At 43.7% G+C, this 20,006-nt stretch overlaps 1 protein-coding gene across 1 annotated transcript; it reads right to left on the reverse strand.

Moving 5' to 3' along the window:
* Positions 1-6,732: 6,732 nt before the first annotated feature.
* On the reverse strand, positions 6,733-18,405 carry LOC6614668 (tyrosine-protein kinase Dnt). Its single transcript, XM_002039059.2, has 4 exons — positions 18,225-18,405; positions 7,824-8,988; positions 7,409-7,705; positions 6,733-7,330 (listed from the first exon to the last, which is right to left on the reverse strand). Exons 1-4 carry the CDS (start codon positions 18,403-18,405, stop codon positions 7,219-7,221), a joined length of 1,755 nt encoding a protein of 584 aa, XP_002039095.1. The 3' UTR covers positions 6,733-7,218.
* Between the last annotated feature and the right edge of the window lie 1,601 nt (positions 18,406-20,006).

Genomic DNA, 20,006 nt, shown 5'->3' on the forward strand with positions numbered 1-20,006 from the left:
CCTCCTTTTAAAGCCAGTTATTTTTTCCTATTTATTTCATTTCCGTTGGCGGTGCGGCAAATTTTTACAGTTCCTTTCCTATACATATGTACTCCCATCCCCTGCCATCCGTATCCCTCCTTTTATCCCACTTTTTAATATGCTCAGCAAACTTGGGCAAATTTTATTCCCCCTTAGACAATTTTCCGCGACTGCCATAAAGACTCAAAAGTTTGTGCAATGTGCGCGGTTTATTTCCACTGCAAAATACCTTGGATTTGCCGCTGTCCTGGCATAAGGGGGCGGCTGTGGCCAGAGGGGCGTGGCAGTTCGGTGGTCGGATAGTGTGGACCGCATCTGTTGACGTCTGATGTTGTCGGCCGCTTTTGTCAACACTTTTGCGTTGATGCCTGACAGTTGTATATAGCATTTTGGTCTAGATACAGTCCGTGTCATAGCGGAAGTTCGATTTTAAATGGAAAATATAGCACATTTCCTGTTACGTCATGTAAATGCTGAATGGTATCTGCCAGAGAGCCAAGTTAGCAAATAAGTTAACTAATTCTCAATAATTTAGGTAATTTTATTCATTGTAATTATAATAAAAGCATATCAACAACGCTGATTTATGATTTATATATATAAACTAAGTCGTGACAGCTCTCCTTAGATCTGCTTTTTTGCAACGCACTGTCCTCGTAACTGTATAAGTAGAGTTGGTAGTTGGTAGTTGGATAAGGCCAGGATGGAAGGATCTGTATGTTGGCGCGTTCTTTTAAGCCATTTTTCTCGGCGCACAGCTAATACTGTTGAGATGCGAAGTCAAAGATGCTTTCAAGTTACTGAGTTGACAAATAAGGTGCTTTGGAGGCAAGCTGGTTATGATTTAGATAGAATGTAGCCACTTTGTTGTCGAAGATTACATAGTTGTGTGTGGCAAGCGAGGTGGAAACTATTATGCGGGGATAACATAATTATTGGATACAATGGAATTGTGTTGGGGTAATAATATGCTTATACAATTGCAATAACTTTAAAGGATGTTGTACTGAGCAATGAATAAATATTTAATTCATTCTCTTGAGTTCTCATGTGTGAAATTCCTTGTGTTGCTCACTGTATTAATTTTGCTTTTAAACACTAGTTAACCATTCGTTAATTGAAAACTCATTTACTTTTATTTCGACAGGCCTTTTAACAGTGTTGGTAAAGTTTTAATTAGCTTCTCGCTCAAATCGACTGAGCAGTGAGTATATGAGTGGGGTACAGACCTTCCCAATATTCCCATTAATTTATCAAATGAAAAGTTGCTCCTTCCAACGCCGCATCTGATAACAATAATCAACATTAATCAGTTGGCTTCAAGGGGTTCTGTCTGGAAGATTATCGGCAAATGAATCGCGTCTAAGCTGGGGTCTCTGTCAACGGGAGCTGCATTATCATCGTCATTATCGTCATCATCATCGGTAGACTCGATTATGGCTAACGATTTTTTCGAGTTTCGTCTGGGTTTGTTTACCTTTAGGCCTAATTGATTACGCCCAGATCGAAGGCTTCCCTATCCCGATTTGAAAAACATAACCCTTTGCTGATGGCTGAGATAAACGACGGTCCTTCTCCTCACTCCTCCTCAGATATTTTCCCTCGCTCCGAACCTTCCATGTGATTTTTTCAGTTGCGATTTGTATCGCTTTTTCATTGGCTTTTGAACCTATTTCATATTTCGTATGACATACGTTTCATATTTATTTAAATTTTAATATGATGAGAAAATTTAATGCATATTTCTGTTTGCTTAGGGAATCAGTTTCGTCTCGATTGTATTTTCTTTCAAGATTATAATCGAAGTCTATTTGTGAGACTGGAGTGAGAGCGATTGAATGTTATTTTTGACCAGGGTGGAAATTGTCAACTCAATTGCTTTTTAAAATTTATATTTTGTTTCGGGTTCTGTTTACCCAGCCAGCATTCGTGGCTCAATCGGAGCTGAACTGGCACTACCCGACTAATTCCTATAAACGGTTTCACTCATCCACGGCTTGACCCACAGAGCAGCCCAAAACAAACACATAAATCACCAGCCAGACAAAGCAGGCAAAATAAACCACATAGATAGAAAAAAGGCAGAACTCAAGCCAAAATTTAAAAGCAATCTGGGATACGAAATCCTCGTCCATGGCTCCGCTGCGTCCGCGTCCGCAGTGTGTGTGTGTGTGTGGCCTTTGGCCAATTTTCTTATTAAAAACAACAGAGAGCCGAAAAATGTTTACCAAACACAATTCCGGCAAATCCGCAGTGTCCCACAGGCCACAGGATTCGTTGTCCTGCCCTCCTTCCCTCTTTCCCGAAAACTGTAAATAGAGCGCGGCGGGCAGTGAAAGTGCGGACGGACTGCAAGGACACAAAATCCTGCCACCACATGCTGAGAACCCCTAACTCCAACCTTAAGTCCTTCCTTCCTCCCGAAACGAGCAAACGAGCAGAGAACTAAGGCCATTAAACGAGTCCCGTAGTGGAACCGAAAAAAATGGCAACCTGGAATGGTTTCTATCCATTTTTTGTCTGTTTTTTATGCTCAGCACAGCTCAAGGCTATAGTTTCTATACTAGAGATGGCAAAAACTCAGTTGACTATACCTATATATTTTCATTGAAAACATGAGCAAATCTATGTGAAATGGCAATACTCCCTTTACGAAATGCATGATTTCTTCCCACGACTTTTCTAGTTATTTTGTTGACTTTCACTTTGGTCCAAGCCACTCAATTCGGGACACATAAATATTTGGACAAGGATTGATTAGTGGCCAAGAGCCCGGAATCGCCGTCCGCCCAAATCGAAATCTTTAATCGAAACTTTAATACGCCGATTCGCTTCGTCCTGCGCAAACAACAACCAACAGCACAAACATCAATCAAGCTCCTGGCTGTGGAGCTCGTCTTTTCTTCCTGCTCCTTGTATTTTTGTCAACTTCTTTTGGCATCGGGAAAGTGTGGGAGGACATCGTCTTGAGCACTCGCACTCGCATTCGCTTTCGCATTTCCTTGGCGTCTGGTCTGCACACACAACCCACATCCTCCGGCTGCCACTTACCCCACGGCTCCCACATGATTTACTACAACATTTCCTGTGGCCGCTTGCCACGCCACCCGTCCGTCCCCTGCCCCTTTTTCTGGTAGCTGCCATGTTTGACTTGATTTCGTCTAAATTGAGTTCAGTATCAACAGAAAATACTTCCGTTTCCTATGCTCTTCCCTTGGCTGTTGTGTACCTTTGCTGATTTTCCAGCAGCGCACACCGTGAGAAAGTTTTAGAGCCCTACTAAGTTACATTCTTAATAATAAAACAAGTGTATATCTCATTCCTTTTGTTACTTTCAAATAATTATTATTTAGAAAAGAATCTTAAATTAAAAACAAATATGTCTCAATGCCTCTCCCGATTTTTCGCAGTGCAGCTGCAGTGCTGGGAAAAAATTAACTTACCACTAGAAACTTTCGCTCGTAGTTTTCGGTGTCGTTGTGTGTGTTTACCTTGGCAGCAACTCGTCTTCGTCTGTGTCCTGAATTTCGGGTCCTGGCTGCTGGGTCCTGGCTCCAGGGACTTGAGTCCTGGCACCTTCCCCATCGTCGAGGTGTTTGCCTTATTTTGAATGCTTTTTATGTTCAATTTGTTTCAATTTAATGTTGTTCTTGCCGAGGGATCAGGATCGGTGCCAGGACAGGATGCATTGTGCTTTACATGAATTTGAATTGTGTGTGTGCACCTCATATGATAAATGGCATTAAAGGATTTGCGTGAATAACTGAGTTAGGGCTTACATTTTTCTATCTGCCAAATAGTTGGCAAGGACTTCGCTTTGCAAACAAAATGTGCAATCGAATATGTTTCCAGAGTGAGTCTGTGAGTCTGAAGCTGTGTTTTCCCAGTGCGGATTACCAAAGGAATTTGGACAGTTCGTGCTAGAAAATACTTTGCGAAAGTAACACTATTGCTAAGCAAATAGTTTTTGAGGCTTTCGTTCCACAGACTAAAATGCAAATGGCTGGTAAAATTCCATCACTTTCAAGCTCCATGTTACCTGCTGCTGCCCTCCTCCAATTAAAGCCAATTCCGAAATGTGTTTGGTGTTATTTATTATTTATTTCTGTTTGTTGTCCAATTCTGTGGAAATGCGGCGCCAATGTACTAGTACTAAATGGGCCAACTCGTTTGCTCGTAACAACAATTTCCCGTGATAGCTCTGTTCGGTTTTCAAAATAAAAATATTGGAAACTCAATGAGCATTTTCTTCTCTGCGGACCGCGTTATTGGTTTTTGACCAAAACTCAATTTATGCGTCTACTTCCAATGAAACATTAAAATTCCATTAGCGGAAGCGAGGCACATAAATTTGAGCCCCACTCCAATAAACGCAGCGGGACGATGGAATTTCCCAATCGAGTGCCGGCTTATCGACAAATGAGCAGAAATTATGCATTTTGTTTAGCTTTAATTGCAGTTCAGTGTATTTATTTAGTTCTCCAGCTCGGGAAAGCGCAGCACAGAAGCGATAATCGAAAATAATTTATAGAAAATAAATATTTCCACACAATGGCCCGCCCTAGACGATGGGAAACTTGAACTTACATTTTCTCGCAGATCGTTTTTTATAATGGGTACTCGAGGAGTTGAACGGTTCAATAGACTTGTGAGGTGATGCCAAACGATCTGGAATCTCATTGAAAAAGGCATACCACACACTATGCATAGTAATAATACAATATATTATAATAATAGTATCTATAATTCGATTTCTTATTAACAAATTTAAACATTTGATCCTTAAAGTATTATTTTTGCGTTCTACTGAGTATCTTTCAGTCGAAACTTGGCACATCTTTTAATGGATATTTCTTCAGACTTTGGCTGGATTTTCCCCAACAATTTTCCTCGCAATGCCCCATTGTTGATGTTTATTTAAGTTGTCATTAGAATGGTGCAAGGCAACGGCAGCACTGGCAATCCGTGGCAGTTTGGCCATATAAACTTTTTAAATTATCACCGATGCGAGTGCGGGTGGTAGGGTTATGCCGAGCAGTAGATGGGAAATCAGGGGAACGAGGGCGTGGCTGCCACTTGAGTCCGACGTGGATGTAACATGGAAATCGCATGGCCATGTGAAATGGAAATGGAGGCACCACAAGCCCCCTTTCAGCTTCCCGGGAAATGTTCGAATACGTACATCGGCATGGATGAGGTGGGGCTGGGCCAGGAACTGTTCCTCCGAATGGAATCAATGTTGGTGGGACTTGTCTGGCGTTGGCGCCCCGACAGAAGCCGGAAATGCAAGTCAGTATTTTGCTTATTGTCTGCGAAGCTTTTTTGCTGGGGGAAAACTCGATGGGTGGAAGGCAAAATTTACAATGGACGGATTTCGGAAGCGATCACTTTAAGATTTTCAAACCGGAATCTCTACAAGGAGCTGTCTAGACGAATCTACGATACAGATCGAATTAAATTATATGCTCTGGCACATGGTAAATATCAGTACCCACGTTCAAAGAAGATGTATGTGTGCAAATTATGGAAATATAATTTAGTTAAATATTCTGTACTATTTACCCTAAATCCACATTCATAAAATAGTTAACTAGTTGCGGGCCAAGTGCAATGTGAATGTCTTCACCTGTCGTCGCCCCACTTGGCCACCATCTAGATTTTGTCCCTTGACTGCATTCAACATGCCACATTACCAACTAATAAGTATAAAGTTGGTACTATAAACACACTATGTGCTCAAGTCGACTGTGTTTGCGTTTCGGTGGGGGATCGTAGCCCGTAATGTTAGCCCTGTTGTTCCGTTCGGGGAATATATATTAGCTGCAATGACGACAAGCCAAACAAGCCGAGCAACACGAGCAGCAACAGGCAGCAAGTTTAAAGCCGCTTAAGGCTATAACCGAAATGCCAGGCAAACGGAGCGGGTCAAGTCGCACACACAGGCGGATTACCAGGAGGCACGGGGCAACTGTGGTTGTTGATATTGTCCTGTTTAGGGACAGCAGGTGCCAAGGATAAAGGAAGTTGATGCTGGCAACACAATGGCCAAAACGCCAAGGCGAACGCAAAAGGCGATTCTGTCAAAATATTTACGATATGTCGTCGTCGTCATCGTCGTTTCTCTGGCAATGGCTTTCGAAGTGTAAGGACGCCCGCCCACGAGCACAAACACAATAGCCGAAGGACGACGGACATGTGTAGCACATGCTATTTGCGGGCTATACACTGCTCCCAGCACCAGGTTATAGTCGTATATCTCCGCGCTCATCCTCGCTGCCAAGGACACACATCGAGTTTAAGTTGGCTTGGCAGGCCGAAGAAAAATTGATTCATCTGCCAGGGTCGCTGGGAAAATTCTTTTCAGGTTATAACCCCGCTCCTCCTCCTTCTTCTCCTCCTCCTCCTCGTCCTCACTCGAGACCGAAAACATTGTCATGTAAAATTAAAATTTATGGCTAATTTGTGTGCGTGAACGTAACTTTGCTGCCCGGCCATTTGCTTTCGGTGCCTTCGAGTAGGAAAGCCGTAAATTTCCTTCATTTGCCTGGTCGATTTTCACCGGAAAAGTGTGGGAGACAGCCTAAGTCCCGACCTCAAGGCTCAAGGACGAAGGCGTGACCTGAGCTGGAAAAGAACCCTTCGGAGAACGGTGATAAAACCTTAACGACGAAACCATAAAATCGCATAAAAACAAATTTGTAATTGCTGGAATTGTTTTGGCATATATATGAGTGTATATATGTGTGTATATATTTGTATATCATGTTTAATCTCTCGTATAAACGGTAAATTGTCAAAAATGCTAAACATACAACATGTATTATATGCATCATAAATATGTATGTGTAATCTTATAGACATTGCTATCTCTATTTATAAATATCACTATATTTGATTTCGGCCTTTGTTTTAGCTAGTGTTGATGGATTAGAAGGAAAACTGTGCAAGCTGAACTATTTCATCTAAGTGGTAAGAGTCGAGTTTATCGTAGAATAAGCTTAAAGATAGTTACTTAAAGAGCTGAATGTGTAAACTATATGTACAGATGATGGGCCAGGGATGGGCTAAGCATTCGATTTGGCAAATCTTGTCATAACAATGTGGAGTACGCTATAGGACTTTATTCAACTAAGGCCTAAGCTCCTTAACTCTTCAAAAGAGCCGATCCCCTTGCGGATGACATTGATGACCTTTGTCCTAGACATAGCGCGTGATTTGTGAATAGAATTCGGAGAGACACGACTGCAGCTGGGCGAAGGTCGGCCGCTCGGCAGGTAACAGGGCCCAACAATAGGCCATGATCGTAAACCTTAAATGAAAAGATAAGAGAATGACCATTAAATTAGTAAAACCATCGGTTAAGATCTCTATCGACTCGAATACTCACAGCTCATCGGGGCAGTTGAAGGGCTGGGCCAGGCGATACCCGTCCTTGAGATAGTGCTCCATCTCGAAGGGATCCACCTCGGCGTAGGGTTGCTTAGCGGAGGTACACAGCTCCCACATCAGGACTCCGAAGGCCCACGAGTCGCTGGCCTCGGAGAACTGTTTGTGCTGCAGTGCCTCCAGAGACATCCACTTAACTGGCCTGTTTTCGCTGTCCCCCAGGCAGTTGTAGTCCGAGGGGAAGAGATCGCGGGACAGGGAGCTGTCGGAGAGCTTCACCCTCAGCTGATCGTCAATACTAGAAAGGAATATAGAACGACTCTTGGTTAGTCTTTCAAATATTTCATTCATCATTTCGAATGCTCTATGTACGAGTAAAATGAGACAATAATTCCACAAATTTGTTTAGTACTTACACGCAGTTCCTCGTGGCAATATCCTTATGCACCACTCCATGGCTGTGAAGGTGATCCAATGCCATGGACAGTTGCGAGGCCATCATCACAATTTGGATGGTGGTCACAGTGCGTGCACAAGCTGGATCCAGCAGGAATTGCTTCAAGTTGCGGGTATTGTTCAGAGCGGGATAGAGGACAAACGGTGTGGTGTGATCCTCAATGGAAACGCCAAGAACCGAGAGAATTCCAGGATGAGAGGCTCCATAGAGCAGCATGCCTTCCTGGAGAAGTAGAAGCACCTGCATTTGGCTAGCATGCTGGGCCACCGTTTTGACCAGAACATCCTGAGTGTCGTTGTAGGTGCCACGATACACTCGGCCAAAGGTTCCCTCCTGCAGGAGACTCGAAAGTCGTACCCTGCAGCGCTCCACGGTCAACTCGGAAATGCGGCGATGCAGCTCCTCCGGATGTTGCTGCTCTACGGAAACTGGAACTTTCCGTGGCAAGGAGGAGCCATGAATCGGGGCTATAATCGAAGGCGTCATATAGGCAGCCGATCCCATGGAAGACTGGCACGGCGGATGGGTATTTAGTCTCTGGAAGCTCGAAGTCCGCATGGGCTGTCCTCCGTGTTGATGGTGCTGCCTCTTGTTGGCTGCTCCCTTGACGCAATAGGCAATCATGAGGAGCAGGCACACAGATCCCATGGCCACAGAAACACCAACCACCAGGGTGATCAAGCCCGTGGGTGGTAACATCACGGTCTCCAGCAACTGGGGATCGTCCACATCCTCCGACAAGTCCTCAGCACTGTCATTCATAAGACAGATCTTCTTCCTCCGAAACACCAGATGAGTTACATTGTTCAGTGACCGGTTGAGCACCACTTCCAAGCTGACAGTCACATCCACCTCCGCCGCTTTCAATCCGCTGCACTTGAGGGCAATGGACCAGGTTTGTATGCTGGTGGGGATCTCCCCACTGTGTGACACATTGATCGCCGGTCGAGGAAGCACTTCCTGATCGGAGCTGACCACATTGATGCTGTAGGGAAGGCCACGCCCCGCCAGCGACTGCCAGGTGAAGCTGATGTCCTTGACATTCGCTGGGACTGGTACAATGAAGTTCAAAGCGTAGTTATTTATATGACCTTCGCGAACGTAGTAAACCTCAGCAGAGACGCCTGAAAGTAAAGGAAAATTCTCGATTAGTAATGAAAGATACGATGAGAACAGAAATCTGGTGCACTGAACGCAGGGTGTTGTTGAAGTAACTGAGAAATAATCATATCATAAATATCAAATCTCCAACTAGCTCTCGTATTTATTTTTCTATAAACCGAACACGTGCACTTTCCATTTCCTCCTTGAGACCACTACCATTACCAATGCTCGTTGATAAAACAAACTGATCCAGTACTTTGTATGTAAATCTATCTGAATGCACTCAGTGCAATGAGTTTTTCCAGAGGCTTGTTTGCTCAACCCGATCCACAGACAGTCGCCGGCAACATTTTATATAAATAAACACGGACGGGCGCTCGAGTTCAGGGAATTCCTTGGAAACTATTTTCGAGTTTATCATCGCTTGTATCTGTATCTTCTGGAAATCTATGTAGAACAACAGCACGAACTGGATTTAGGGAGAAAGAGAAGCGGCAATGGAACAGCGACAATCTGAGGTTGGCAAAACAAGAACAAGGTAAGACAAACAAAGTAACCCATGTGTGTGGGGGATTTGTGCCCTTTACTTCGATTACCTGCCTGGCTGATTGCGGTTTGACCAACCCGATTCTCCGAGTTAATGAAGCATCTGCAGTAGTGTTTTTATTTGTTTTAGTCTTATTCCCTCTTTTTCCGAGATGTCTGGCCGCGATTGCCAACTCATTTGGATTGTTATGACGTCTTATGCTAATGATAATGAGGCCAGCAGGTAGCCTCGAACTGATTCCACGGTTCGTCCTAACCAGTCTCCTGGGACCCCACAAACCGAATGTGAAGTGAGGGCACATTGATTGACAACGGCACTCGGTCGTTGCCCAATTTTCGACTGTCACTTGGGTGCATTCAGTGCATCCATCCAGTGCATTCAACTTTCCCCCAAATAAAACTGCCAAACTGCAGCCCAGGAAATAATTTACTTAAATCGCTGGAACACCCGAGAGGAGGAACGCCACGCGCACTTCCTTTGACAACTGGCAATAACAATAAAAATCAGCGAGCTTGTAGGTAGACCGACTTTCAGTCCAGACATCGCCCTAGACGAAGAACTATAGTATGCAGTATATGTGCTCCAAGGCGATGGCAAAGGCAGACCCGGCAAATGGCTCAACTGGGTGGCGTATAAATTGTGTCAGACATGCGGGTATACACATGCACTTCTAGAAAAACCTCTATTTCTACAATGTTACTATAAATAATAGAAGGTTCGTGAATCAATTAATTTCGTAGGATGGTATTTACCTAATGGTATTATGTTGCAAAGATGTGTAGTTACTTCTAAACATACTAGTTTACAACTTTTTTTTCCTGTGCATGGTTTACTTGGGCCCTGCAGAATTGGCTCCCCAGTGGGCCCTGCCAGCAACTTCCTTTGCTATGTGCAACATGTTGCACGTTGCTTTTGCCGAGCTGCTGCGGCTACGACAAATTCCTCGGCAGGATTTTAAAAATAGCGCCCATGACTTAATCAAATGCAAACGCGTCCTGTCCTCATCGCAATTTCCCTAAGGCAGGCAGGCAAGCAGTCAGGCAGTCAGCTTTTCAGCCTCAGACACGCTTCCATTGACCCTTTTCACCGAGGCCAGAAATAAGTGTCCCGGCCAAGAGTCGTCACTTGGGCCCAGGCCCAGGCCCTGGCCCAGAGTTCACAGGTTCATGTGAAAGTTGCCGCTCTATTGCATTTTTATAAGGTGCTCGCAGATGCGGACGGAGGTGGGGATGGGATGGACTTGTATATGGGATATGGGATATGGGATATGGGATATGGTATATGGTATACGGGATGGGATTGTCGAGGGCCGCGTCTTGAAGTGGATACGCTGTCGTCTACCTCATGTCACGAGCAAATGTCACTTGCATGCGCCCAGCGCGGGTGGCTCTTGAACTTTTTTAACCTTTTTGTGCCCGTATTATCCGCCATGTTCATAACTGGCTGCCTTTGGTGGTGCACAGGGAGAAAATGGCAAGGTAATCCACATGAAATGTAATAAAAAGTGGTTCGTACCATTCCTAGTGCAGAGACACTGATTTCAAAGTATTCCCCACTAGAAATCGAAGGAATTTCTCCCGGTGTGGGCGTGCCTGCGATGAGGAGCCGCTCAGAGATGTGATGGTAGCGGTGGCGGCGTCGAGGGTCTCCCATATCGTATGTCGAATTTTTCGGAGCGTGCAGTCATGATGCTGTCGTTGCGAGTGTTTTTTGCAACTTTTTAATAGCTTGCTACTGCTCAGAGTCACAGTCGTGACCATTGTTACACCGCTTCCAAGGAGCGGAGTGGTATCCACATAGAACAGCCCAACCGCCTGGCCAGAGACACTCGAATTCCAAAATAAAAAATGTAAAGAAAAACAACAAAAAACCCGAAAAATATCTACGTTTCGGTTTCCATTTTCATGTAATTAGCGTTGCAATTCGTGAAGTGCTTTCCGCTGTGCCGATTTCCTATGCTGATTTTTCCCAAAGCGAAACAAAGGCCGGCAAAAAATTAGACTTTTCGCCGGGGTCACTCTTCGGGTTCAGCGGTTTGGCAGTGACCATCTCATAACTTGGGCTCCTTTTTTGGCCAGGGAGTGTTGGAACTGAAGGGGAGTGTTCCAAAGGTTAAAGGGCGCAAGTATTCCCATTGCCACTTCAGCTTAACGATGCTGATTTATGTAAATTAAATGCAGTTTCTAGGCTTGAAATCAACTGATAGATTAATTTAATTGAACTCTATCTAATGTTTATGTGCTGATTTCTCCCAACAAAAGCCAGCTTTAACTTCGTATTAACTTGTAGAGCTCTTAAAGATAAATGGCTTGTGTATCAAGAATAGATATGCCTGATGTTTATAAATGAATCGTAAGTGATGGGCAATTTATGGAAACTGGTGCGATTGCAACACCTTCGATCTACTGTCGTATTCCTTCATCAACTCCGGGGCTTCAGCTCCGCCATTATCTCCATTTGACAAATATACCAGGCTCAGGCTGTGACTACAAGTAATTTTGCTTAAGCAAACAGTCTGGAACGTGGGGCAGATGGACAACCCTCTGGGTATCTCTGGCGTCTTTTATCTTGTCCAATCCTAGCAGGCAAACAAAATTGCAATAGATGATAAATGATGGCACTGCGACTCCATCTGCACCGTAACCGCATTGAACCTCTGGCTCTGCAACCCCAGTCAGCCAATATTCGAGGCTACACCATCAGTTTGCGCCTGGGTTTCGGTTTCCCCATCTAATGGCTAATATGTCACTGTGGCTGCATTGGCTTCCAATCCGCTCCGGCTCTTTTGTGCAGTTTGTGGACAAATCGAAAAATAAATAAAACAAATGATCGGCGCCTGCCGGGAACCGCCTTCAAAGCTCTCCACTTCGCCCCCTTCCCTCTTCCCCCGTCACCCGGCTTATCACGCACAACAATCTCGCTTACAAGCTCTGGGCACCACCCCCAAAACGACCGCCCACCACATGTCAACATTTAACATGCTTTTGAGCCATGTCTCCAGCCCAACTGGCAACACCCCTTGGAAACTGCGAGCCCCCTGGAATCCCCCAGTCGCATCCGTATCTTTGTGTGAATCGTTTCTTAGTTGCCTCACGTCGTTATGATAAATGATGCTGCTCCTTTTGTTTTGCCTAATATTCATTGTTTTTTTTTTTTGCCTACTTGCTCGGTTGGCCTTTTTGGTTGGCCGCGGGCTCATCGTTCTCGTTTCTCGTTTTCGGCTTTTGATTGTAACAAATTTGTGCCAGCGAAATTAGCCATCTCTTTAGGGCAAAATCTCTGCCAAGTCAAGCGATTTGGCACAGTTAACGCGGAGATTTGGTTTTCCCTTTTTGGTGGGGGCCCTCCGAAAATAGGTTCAAATTAATCATTCAAATTTCAAGAGTTGACGTTTTCCAACAATTTTGGCCGCCTGACAAAAGCATCGAAGAAAAAACGGCTTTGACCAGCCGGCTTATTGTAATATCCAGAATCAATAGTAATTAACCTTAATCGTTATTCATTTTTTGTCAGTTGTCTGTTGTCTTACGAGTGTTGAGTTGCGAGAGAAGAGGACAGCCTCCGAAAATTGTGAATAAATGATGCGGGTTAAGAGTGATGGTTAGTGAAGATAATTGAGCATCGAGTGGCTGCAGTTGGCGAGCTAACGGCCTTAGATAAAGCGAAGTATCCAATAGATACAAATGTATCCATGTTAGCACTGGTTAGGCGAAATCGTATCTCATTCACTAAAATATTGAGTATTTGGCACTTCTATGCTCTAGCACCCGAAATAACCCCTATACACAAGTTCTTTAACAACTTGAAGACACATGAATGAGATAGCATCTCTGCAGTCTCGTATCTTGCGAATGCAACACTATCTGCCAGTTAGCGATGCCATCTATACTAATATACTGCGAAGCGTATCACGAATTTTTCCCATTGTGGGAATGTCAGCAAAATCGTGTTAGCAGCACATTCATCTCACGGATTGCCGTTGCATGCCTAGTTAGCGATGCATCTAGATGCTGCCACAAAACTACAAGCCAACTGCTTGTTTCTATAGGAGTACCCCCTCCCACGGCCACTCCGCTGGGTATTATTCGCCACCCCTTCGATATGCGATATACTTTCCATGTTACTTTCTGCAACGGAAAACTCCCACAGCGCATAACCCAAATAAACACCGAACAACTCAATAAACACAGTGCAGCGACAACAAAGCCCAGATGCACGCACTGCATCTGCATCTTTGCAGTTGCCCAAAGCTGCCACGCCCCATTTCGCAGCGCCCACATGTCACAGTGACATGGAATTAAACTCGCTGGCTGCGAAAAATGTACACTCAAAAAAAAAGCTTTAAGTGGAAAGAAACAACTTGAGAAAAGCCACAAAGAGGAAAACCCACAATACCGATCCTTTATAAATTTTCTTTTTAATCACAGATATAGTTTTCTGTACAGTTTTCTCTCTCTGCACAAACGGCAAGCGGGCTTCATTGATGGCGCCTGTTGTTGTTGCTTAAAGTAAATATGATTACTCCTTTTTTGCCATACTATGCTCGCACATTCAGCTCGCACATGCAGACATATGCATGTACATATGGATGTACACTATATGTTGTAAGGGAACCAAGCCGGGCAAACAATGGCTGATATTTATTATTGACATACGCCACAGTGCCCCATCGCTGCTCTGCATCTGGCAGCCCCCGGCGGGGTTATCAGAGTTGTCAGTTGCCAGTGATAACCGCACAGAAGCAGGCAGTCGGAGGTATCAGTGCGCCCAGTAAGCCTTTGACGAGAGCCGAGCCCCATTCCGGCTTGTATTATTTGCAGTCGCGTCGAATTGCAGTCGCCTTTATTGCCTGCAATCGGTTTATGCGATTTTCATTTGTTTAAATGCCGTTTTTTGTCCATAGTTCGGCAGGTAATGGAAATGGCTTTAAGCCCCGGCTTAGCCAAGTTTATGGCGGTTTACAGCCGCCAGACACACGAGCGCATAAAATAAAATATAAGTATACAAGCCAGGCCTAATCAAATCGCACTTCCCAATGTCGAACACGTCGCCCAGTAATGCGACACTCTGCTATCAAAAAATCGTAATGAAATCGAGGAGGACACAACTGGCTGGTTTTTTGGGGAGACTTTATGACCCGCCAAGTGGCCATCAATTCGAAATCGATAGCCCTGCGAGGCCGCACGATCTGTGATCGCATTAAAAATAGATTGAAAATAAAATCGAAATATTGATCCCAATGCCCAGACACCACGAACTTTTTGGGACTGGCTCATAAGTCACGTACGAGCAGATAAGTATCTCCGCTGATCGTGGACCAGGAAAACCAGTGCGGAAATGATCACAGCACAACGTGATAAACTGCGGCCAGGCTAGATAATAGATTTGGTAAAGCCTGGGATAATCAGTTATCCACAGCAGCATTCGGCAGATTAAAATCAGGTGAGGATCTAATATCTGGCTTTTTAAAAACGACTTTGTAGTTGAAGAACATGTCCAGATAGATTGAACAACTTTGTAAATACATCATACAACGAAGTGTCAGTTAACACATTTAAGTTAAGATCATTCCGGCTGACACAAATTATTGTCCGCTCTCCCGATCGCTAATTGAACAGATAAGATCTGGAGACGCGACGGCTGTGTCAACTCCTTCGGATAACACTTTTTACGATCTGTCAGGTGAGCTGTTAGCGCTAGCACATCGTATAGCAAAAAGTGGCGCGATCTGGTCCGTAAACTTTCCCCACCCCCTCAGTTTTCCACAATTTTTTTGCCTCGCAGATGGGACAGCTTCATTAGCTAATGGCCACTTCATTATGTGTGACTTGACTAGCCAAGCCGGCGAAAGGCGAAGCTGGACAATAAATTGCCAAACACCAATTAAAATATAGATCATGCCTGCTGATCATATCCAAGCAGCAAGTAGCCAGCCGAGAGCCAAGTATCAAGCCAAAACCGTTAGTGGGTGGGGGGCAGATAATGTCTTGGAGGATCGGTGGCGTTTCTCGGAAGGCTTTTAGCACGACCAGATGAGACGGCCTGCTCGTTTACAATTATCGGCTGGCGAGATCTTGGAAAGGCAGCCAAGAACAAGCCATAAACCGGAGGAGAAGCGCACAAATGTCTCTACTAGGCTGCGGGGAAAACAAAAACAAGATACAAAATATCGCAAAAAGAATGAGAGAAGCCAGCGAGATACATGCCTGGCTTGTTACGGCCATCCGACAGGTACAACCAACAACTTTAGCTTCGGTTAGGTGCTAAAAGTTGCCACAGTAGCACGTCGAGTGTGTATCTTCGAGATACTTTTGTATCTCTTGGCAGCTTGTTTGTGCTGTAAGCCGCTTAGCCGCGGCTCACTTCAAATAACGAAAGCCATCAATATATGTTTCCCGATAGCTGGGCAAATATGAAAATATTTAAATTGGCCTAAACAAAGGCCCTCGAGCTCTTAATTTATTTAGCACAGTTGGTGGTAGATTTAACACATCCAACCAATATTCTCTTGTCCCACAACACCTATCTTCGACTCGATGGCCATGGTTAATTTATGGCCGAAAGCAAATCGATCATCCGCTTGGGGGCGTGGATATTTTAGCACATTCTTTGGCTCGAAAATGTGTGAAAATCGTGCCGGAGCCGTTGGCTGTCTTTCTAATCTGCTCCTTTCCCATTTTCAGCTTTTAATTGCAGCTTCATTAGCAGGCCGGAGAACAGTAAAATTAAATCAAAGCGCCCCAAAATGGTGGCCATAAAAGCTGGGAAAAATTCCAAATCGTCGATAAAGTGCCATAAAACGTACTCAAAGAGGGAAATCTAGGAAAACTGTAGCCGGGCGGCAATAAAATTAAATTTAAATAATGCACTTTTTGGCTGCTTAAAATGTAGCGCGTGTCACAGCAGCGAAGAAGTCGTTAAACTTTTTTGGGTGCTTCTCTCCAATGGGATGGTTATTTCTGAGGAATATGATCGGAATCGAAATCGGAATAATGCTGCACATGTATGAAATGACTGAGACTTATATTATACGACGAGGATGATTCGATCGAGAGCCCCGCCCATTCTGCCGCATCGTATTTCATTGACTGTCAGATTCGAGGGACTTTATGACTCAAACTTTTTTAGCGCTGAACTTGCCGGGACCCCTGCAGTTGGGATAGTATGAAAAAAATGAAAAAATACGAGGATACCGAGTTGCTGCGATCATCGGCGGCTATAAATTTTGCGTAAATGGAAATGAAATTTATTTAAGCCGAGAACTTTGACTAAAGACCGCGCAGACATCCCCACCCCCCTTAAACGCACACAAATCAAATGCAAATTATGCAGCTTAATTGATTTATGGTCCACGGAATGGGGAGTACAAAGCATTTGCGCTTTTCTTTATGCACGAATATCCTACGCAAGTCTGCGAAACTTTTCGACTTTGTCTTAATTACCCCGTAGATACTTGTATGCATGTATCTGCAATTTGCAGCGCTTTGCCGGCAACTGCAGCCCACAGTCTGCGGAATATTCTGCATACTTGATTTCACGCCCCCAAAATCGCAAATCCGAAATGCATACGCAAAATTATGCGCATCGTCATCGTCGTCAGCAAATCTGCCCCCACACACATGGTTGCCAGAGATAAAGAAAACTTCGATTTAACAAGGCGCGTTGCAGGCAAAATCTGCTGCTGCTGCAACAGCAACAACTGTCAAGTGGGCGACTTGTCATGCAAAGTACTGCCAAAAATACAGTGAGCCCTCCGAGGAGGCACAGTGGTACACACACACATATCATCTGCAATCAGCGAGCTTACTTAAAGGCCAACACATACTAGTGATTCAATACAAGTATGTATCTACCAGATATAAGATACTTTCAAATGAATTGATAAAGAACAGTTCGATTTAAAATATAAGAATAACTCATATGAACTCTATGCGTTACGATCCATGGAAGTATGTTTTACGTGAAATGCACCCCACTGTGCATTCTTCCGCCCCGCACAGCTGATGCCCCGCCCACCACCACCCTTCTCTTCTTCTGCTCCTTCGCAGTCACGTTTTCGTTGTTGTTGCTCTTTTGTTGTCGCCTTTGCGTTGTCATCTCGTTTGTTGCCATCTCCCTCCTTCGCCCTTCTCTCTCTCTCTCGGCAAGCTCTCTCGCCACTTTTTGTTTTTGGGGAGCCAAGGAATTTGAGTTCCAAGAAATATTCAAAAATATTCTCCACCAAGGGAGATAAATTGAATGAATGCAGCATGTAGATTTTCAGACTTTGTTGTTGTCTTTATATTTTGGCGTGTCTGCTGCTTCCTCTTCTTTTTTTTTTGTTTTCTTGTTTTACCATACCAAGCGTATAATTTCCTAACGAAGCAAACGAAAGCTGGTTGTTGCTGCTGTTGTTGTGGGCGGTTTGTTTATTTGTTTTACTGTTTAACAACACCTGCGGCATGCGCAAGAGCGAGAGAGAGAGACAGCGAGAGGGAGCATCTAAATTAAGCCAAAAGCAAACAAATAAACATAATTTTAAAGGGAAGTGCGCTTTCTTCGACGAATAAGTGAATGAAAACCTAATGCTGTCTTTTTAATTGGTTGACACAAATTACTCAACTGTTTAGTTTAGAGGGAGAATAAAAAAAAGAGAAATCAATAACAAAGGGCGCGTCACAGGGCAAGAAAAACCACTGCGAAAAGGGGTTGAAAGGGGGCAAAACTCACCTAATAAACGCATTACTTCCACGGGATTAAGGAAAACATTCAAATGTGCAGCCACTTCGCTGCCCGAACGCAGTTGCAGCGCTGCCAGCGCCAACAGCGAAAGCACCCACATTTTCCGGCTCATTTTCACTGTACAATTTCTTGTGGATGCGCTTTTACCGCATTTATTTACAGATTCCATCAGATATTCTGTTCCGTTTGCAGTTTTTGCACTCTTATCACACACAGCTATTCGTAAACAATCTCGAACGAATGACCAGCACAAAAGCGAATCCAAAGTCGTGGGGGTGGGGGGAGAGAGAGACACGGACGCCGCGAGAGAGAAAGAGCGAGAGTGCGAGTGCGACGGCGTCGTTTTAGCACCAAAATTTAATCAAAAGCATTGTTTAACCGCGCAAATCACTCTATTTTCGTCTTATAAATAACAATTTGACTATTTTTTCACGCACATTTCATTTTAAACGTCGTTTCCACGGGTTTTGTTCAGTTTATGACTGTTTTAGCTGTCTGGCAGCTGCTTGTTAATAATTTTTCAACTTTTCCCGGCCGAGTTCGAAACCAAACTGTCCAACAAATCTGACCCGCTCTCCTCTCTCGACGAACACGTTCGCATCGAACATCGACATCATAGCTAGAAATCCCTTCCAACCGAATTTCAAATCTCCATGTTACAGAATTCGACTTTTGATAGCTATATCTCAAAATGTTTTGTATCTAGACAATTTTTGAAACTATTTAACTACTACAGCTCTATGAAAGGAATTTACATAATTTTATATTTTTATTAAAACTCAACGTAGAATTTCTGTCGAGTATGACGATTGATGAAAACTTGTTGGTATTAATTCGCAGATACAGCATGGCCAACTTCGGATTTTTGTATTTATTTATTTTATTAGGTTTATAGGTATTTTTTAAATATCTATTTTATCGGTTTTAAAAAAATCTGTCAGTTTTATGATCTTTCGACGGCACTGTAAATGTATTTGTTTGTTAGGAAGATAACATATATATGCCAATTAAATCTAGTTGTATTCCAACGTCTGTTATTGCAAACGAATAAAATTCCGTTTGTTGCGTCTTGGTGAAAATCTGAAAACATATATCATTTCTTCTATATAGCTATATAATTTAGCTACCGTCAACAGTTTTTAGCTATTTTCCCTGTTTAACTGAAGAGTTGGCAACACTGCTCAGAACTTGTTTCCACCAGATGTTCGAACATGCGAATGAGCGTAGGAAATGAAAAGAGCTGACTGAACAAAGCGCCACCTGCCGGCGGTTGCAGGCAAATGGATAAGTTGCATGTTGCATGTGGATCACAAACTAAGTTGCAAATAGGATTACCACCAAAAAGATATACATCAGAGAACTGCAAGGGTGCCAATCACACTCGCCACTCATAACGGCGGATAGAGAAGACAAACAATTAGAAAAAGGCAAGGGCCATATAATATATTTAATTTAAAAAATAAAAAAATAAAAAAACAATATAAATTGAATAATGTTAATTGAGTAAACAAATTTTTAAAACCTAATATTAAATTTAATTAATATTCTGTGAATTACTGTGCAGCAAAAAGCAAAAACATGTGCACGACCTTTTTTTGGGTGTTCCCTTTCACCCTTCATTTCTTAGACCGTCACGCTTCCACCCACACAAATTTTATGCATACAGAAAATGACCTGCGGCCGATCGTTGCTTGTTCCTCGCTCACCCAAAGGGTTATTGCGCAGCAGGCACCCGGGTGTTTATTTGCTCGTACCACAAAACAACAGGGT

Source organism: Drosophila sechellia, chromosome 2L (assembly GCF_004382195.2).
Source record: "Drosophila sechellia strain sech25 chromosome 2L, ASM438219v1, whole genome shotgun sequence".
NCBI lineage: Eukaryota > Metazoa > Arthropoda > Insecta > Diptera > Drosophilidae > Drosophila > Drosophila sechellia.

Coding starts and splice junctions, on each gene's coding strand:
- LOC6614668 (XM_002039059.2), bottom strand. CDS start 18,405: ATGGAATCTGTAAATAAATGCGGTAAAAGCGCATCCACAAGAAATTGT. Junction 8,989..18,224: donor GGAAGTAATGCGTTTATTAG/GTGAGTTTTGCC, acceptor CTTTACTTTCAG/GCGTCTCTGCTGAGGTTTAC. Junction 7,331..7,408: donor TTCAACTGCCCCGATGAGCT/GTGAGTATTCGA, acceptor TTTTCATTTAAG/GTTTACGATCATGGCCTATT.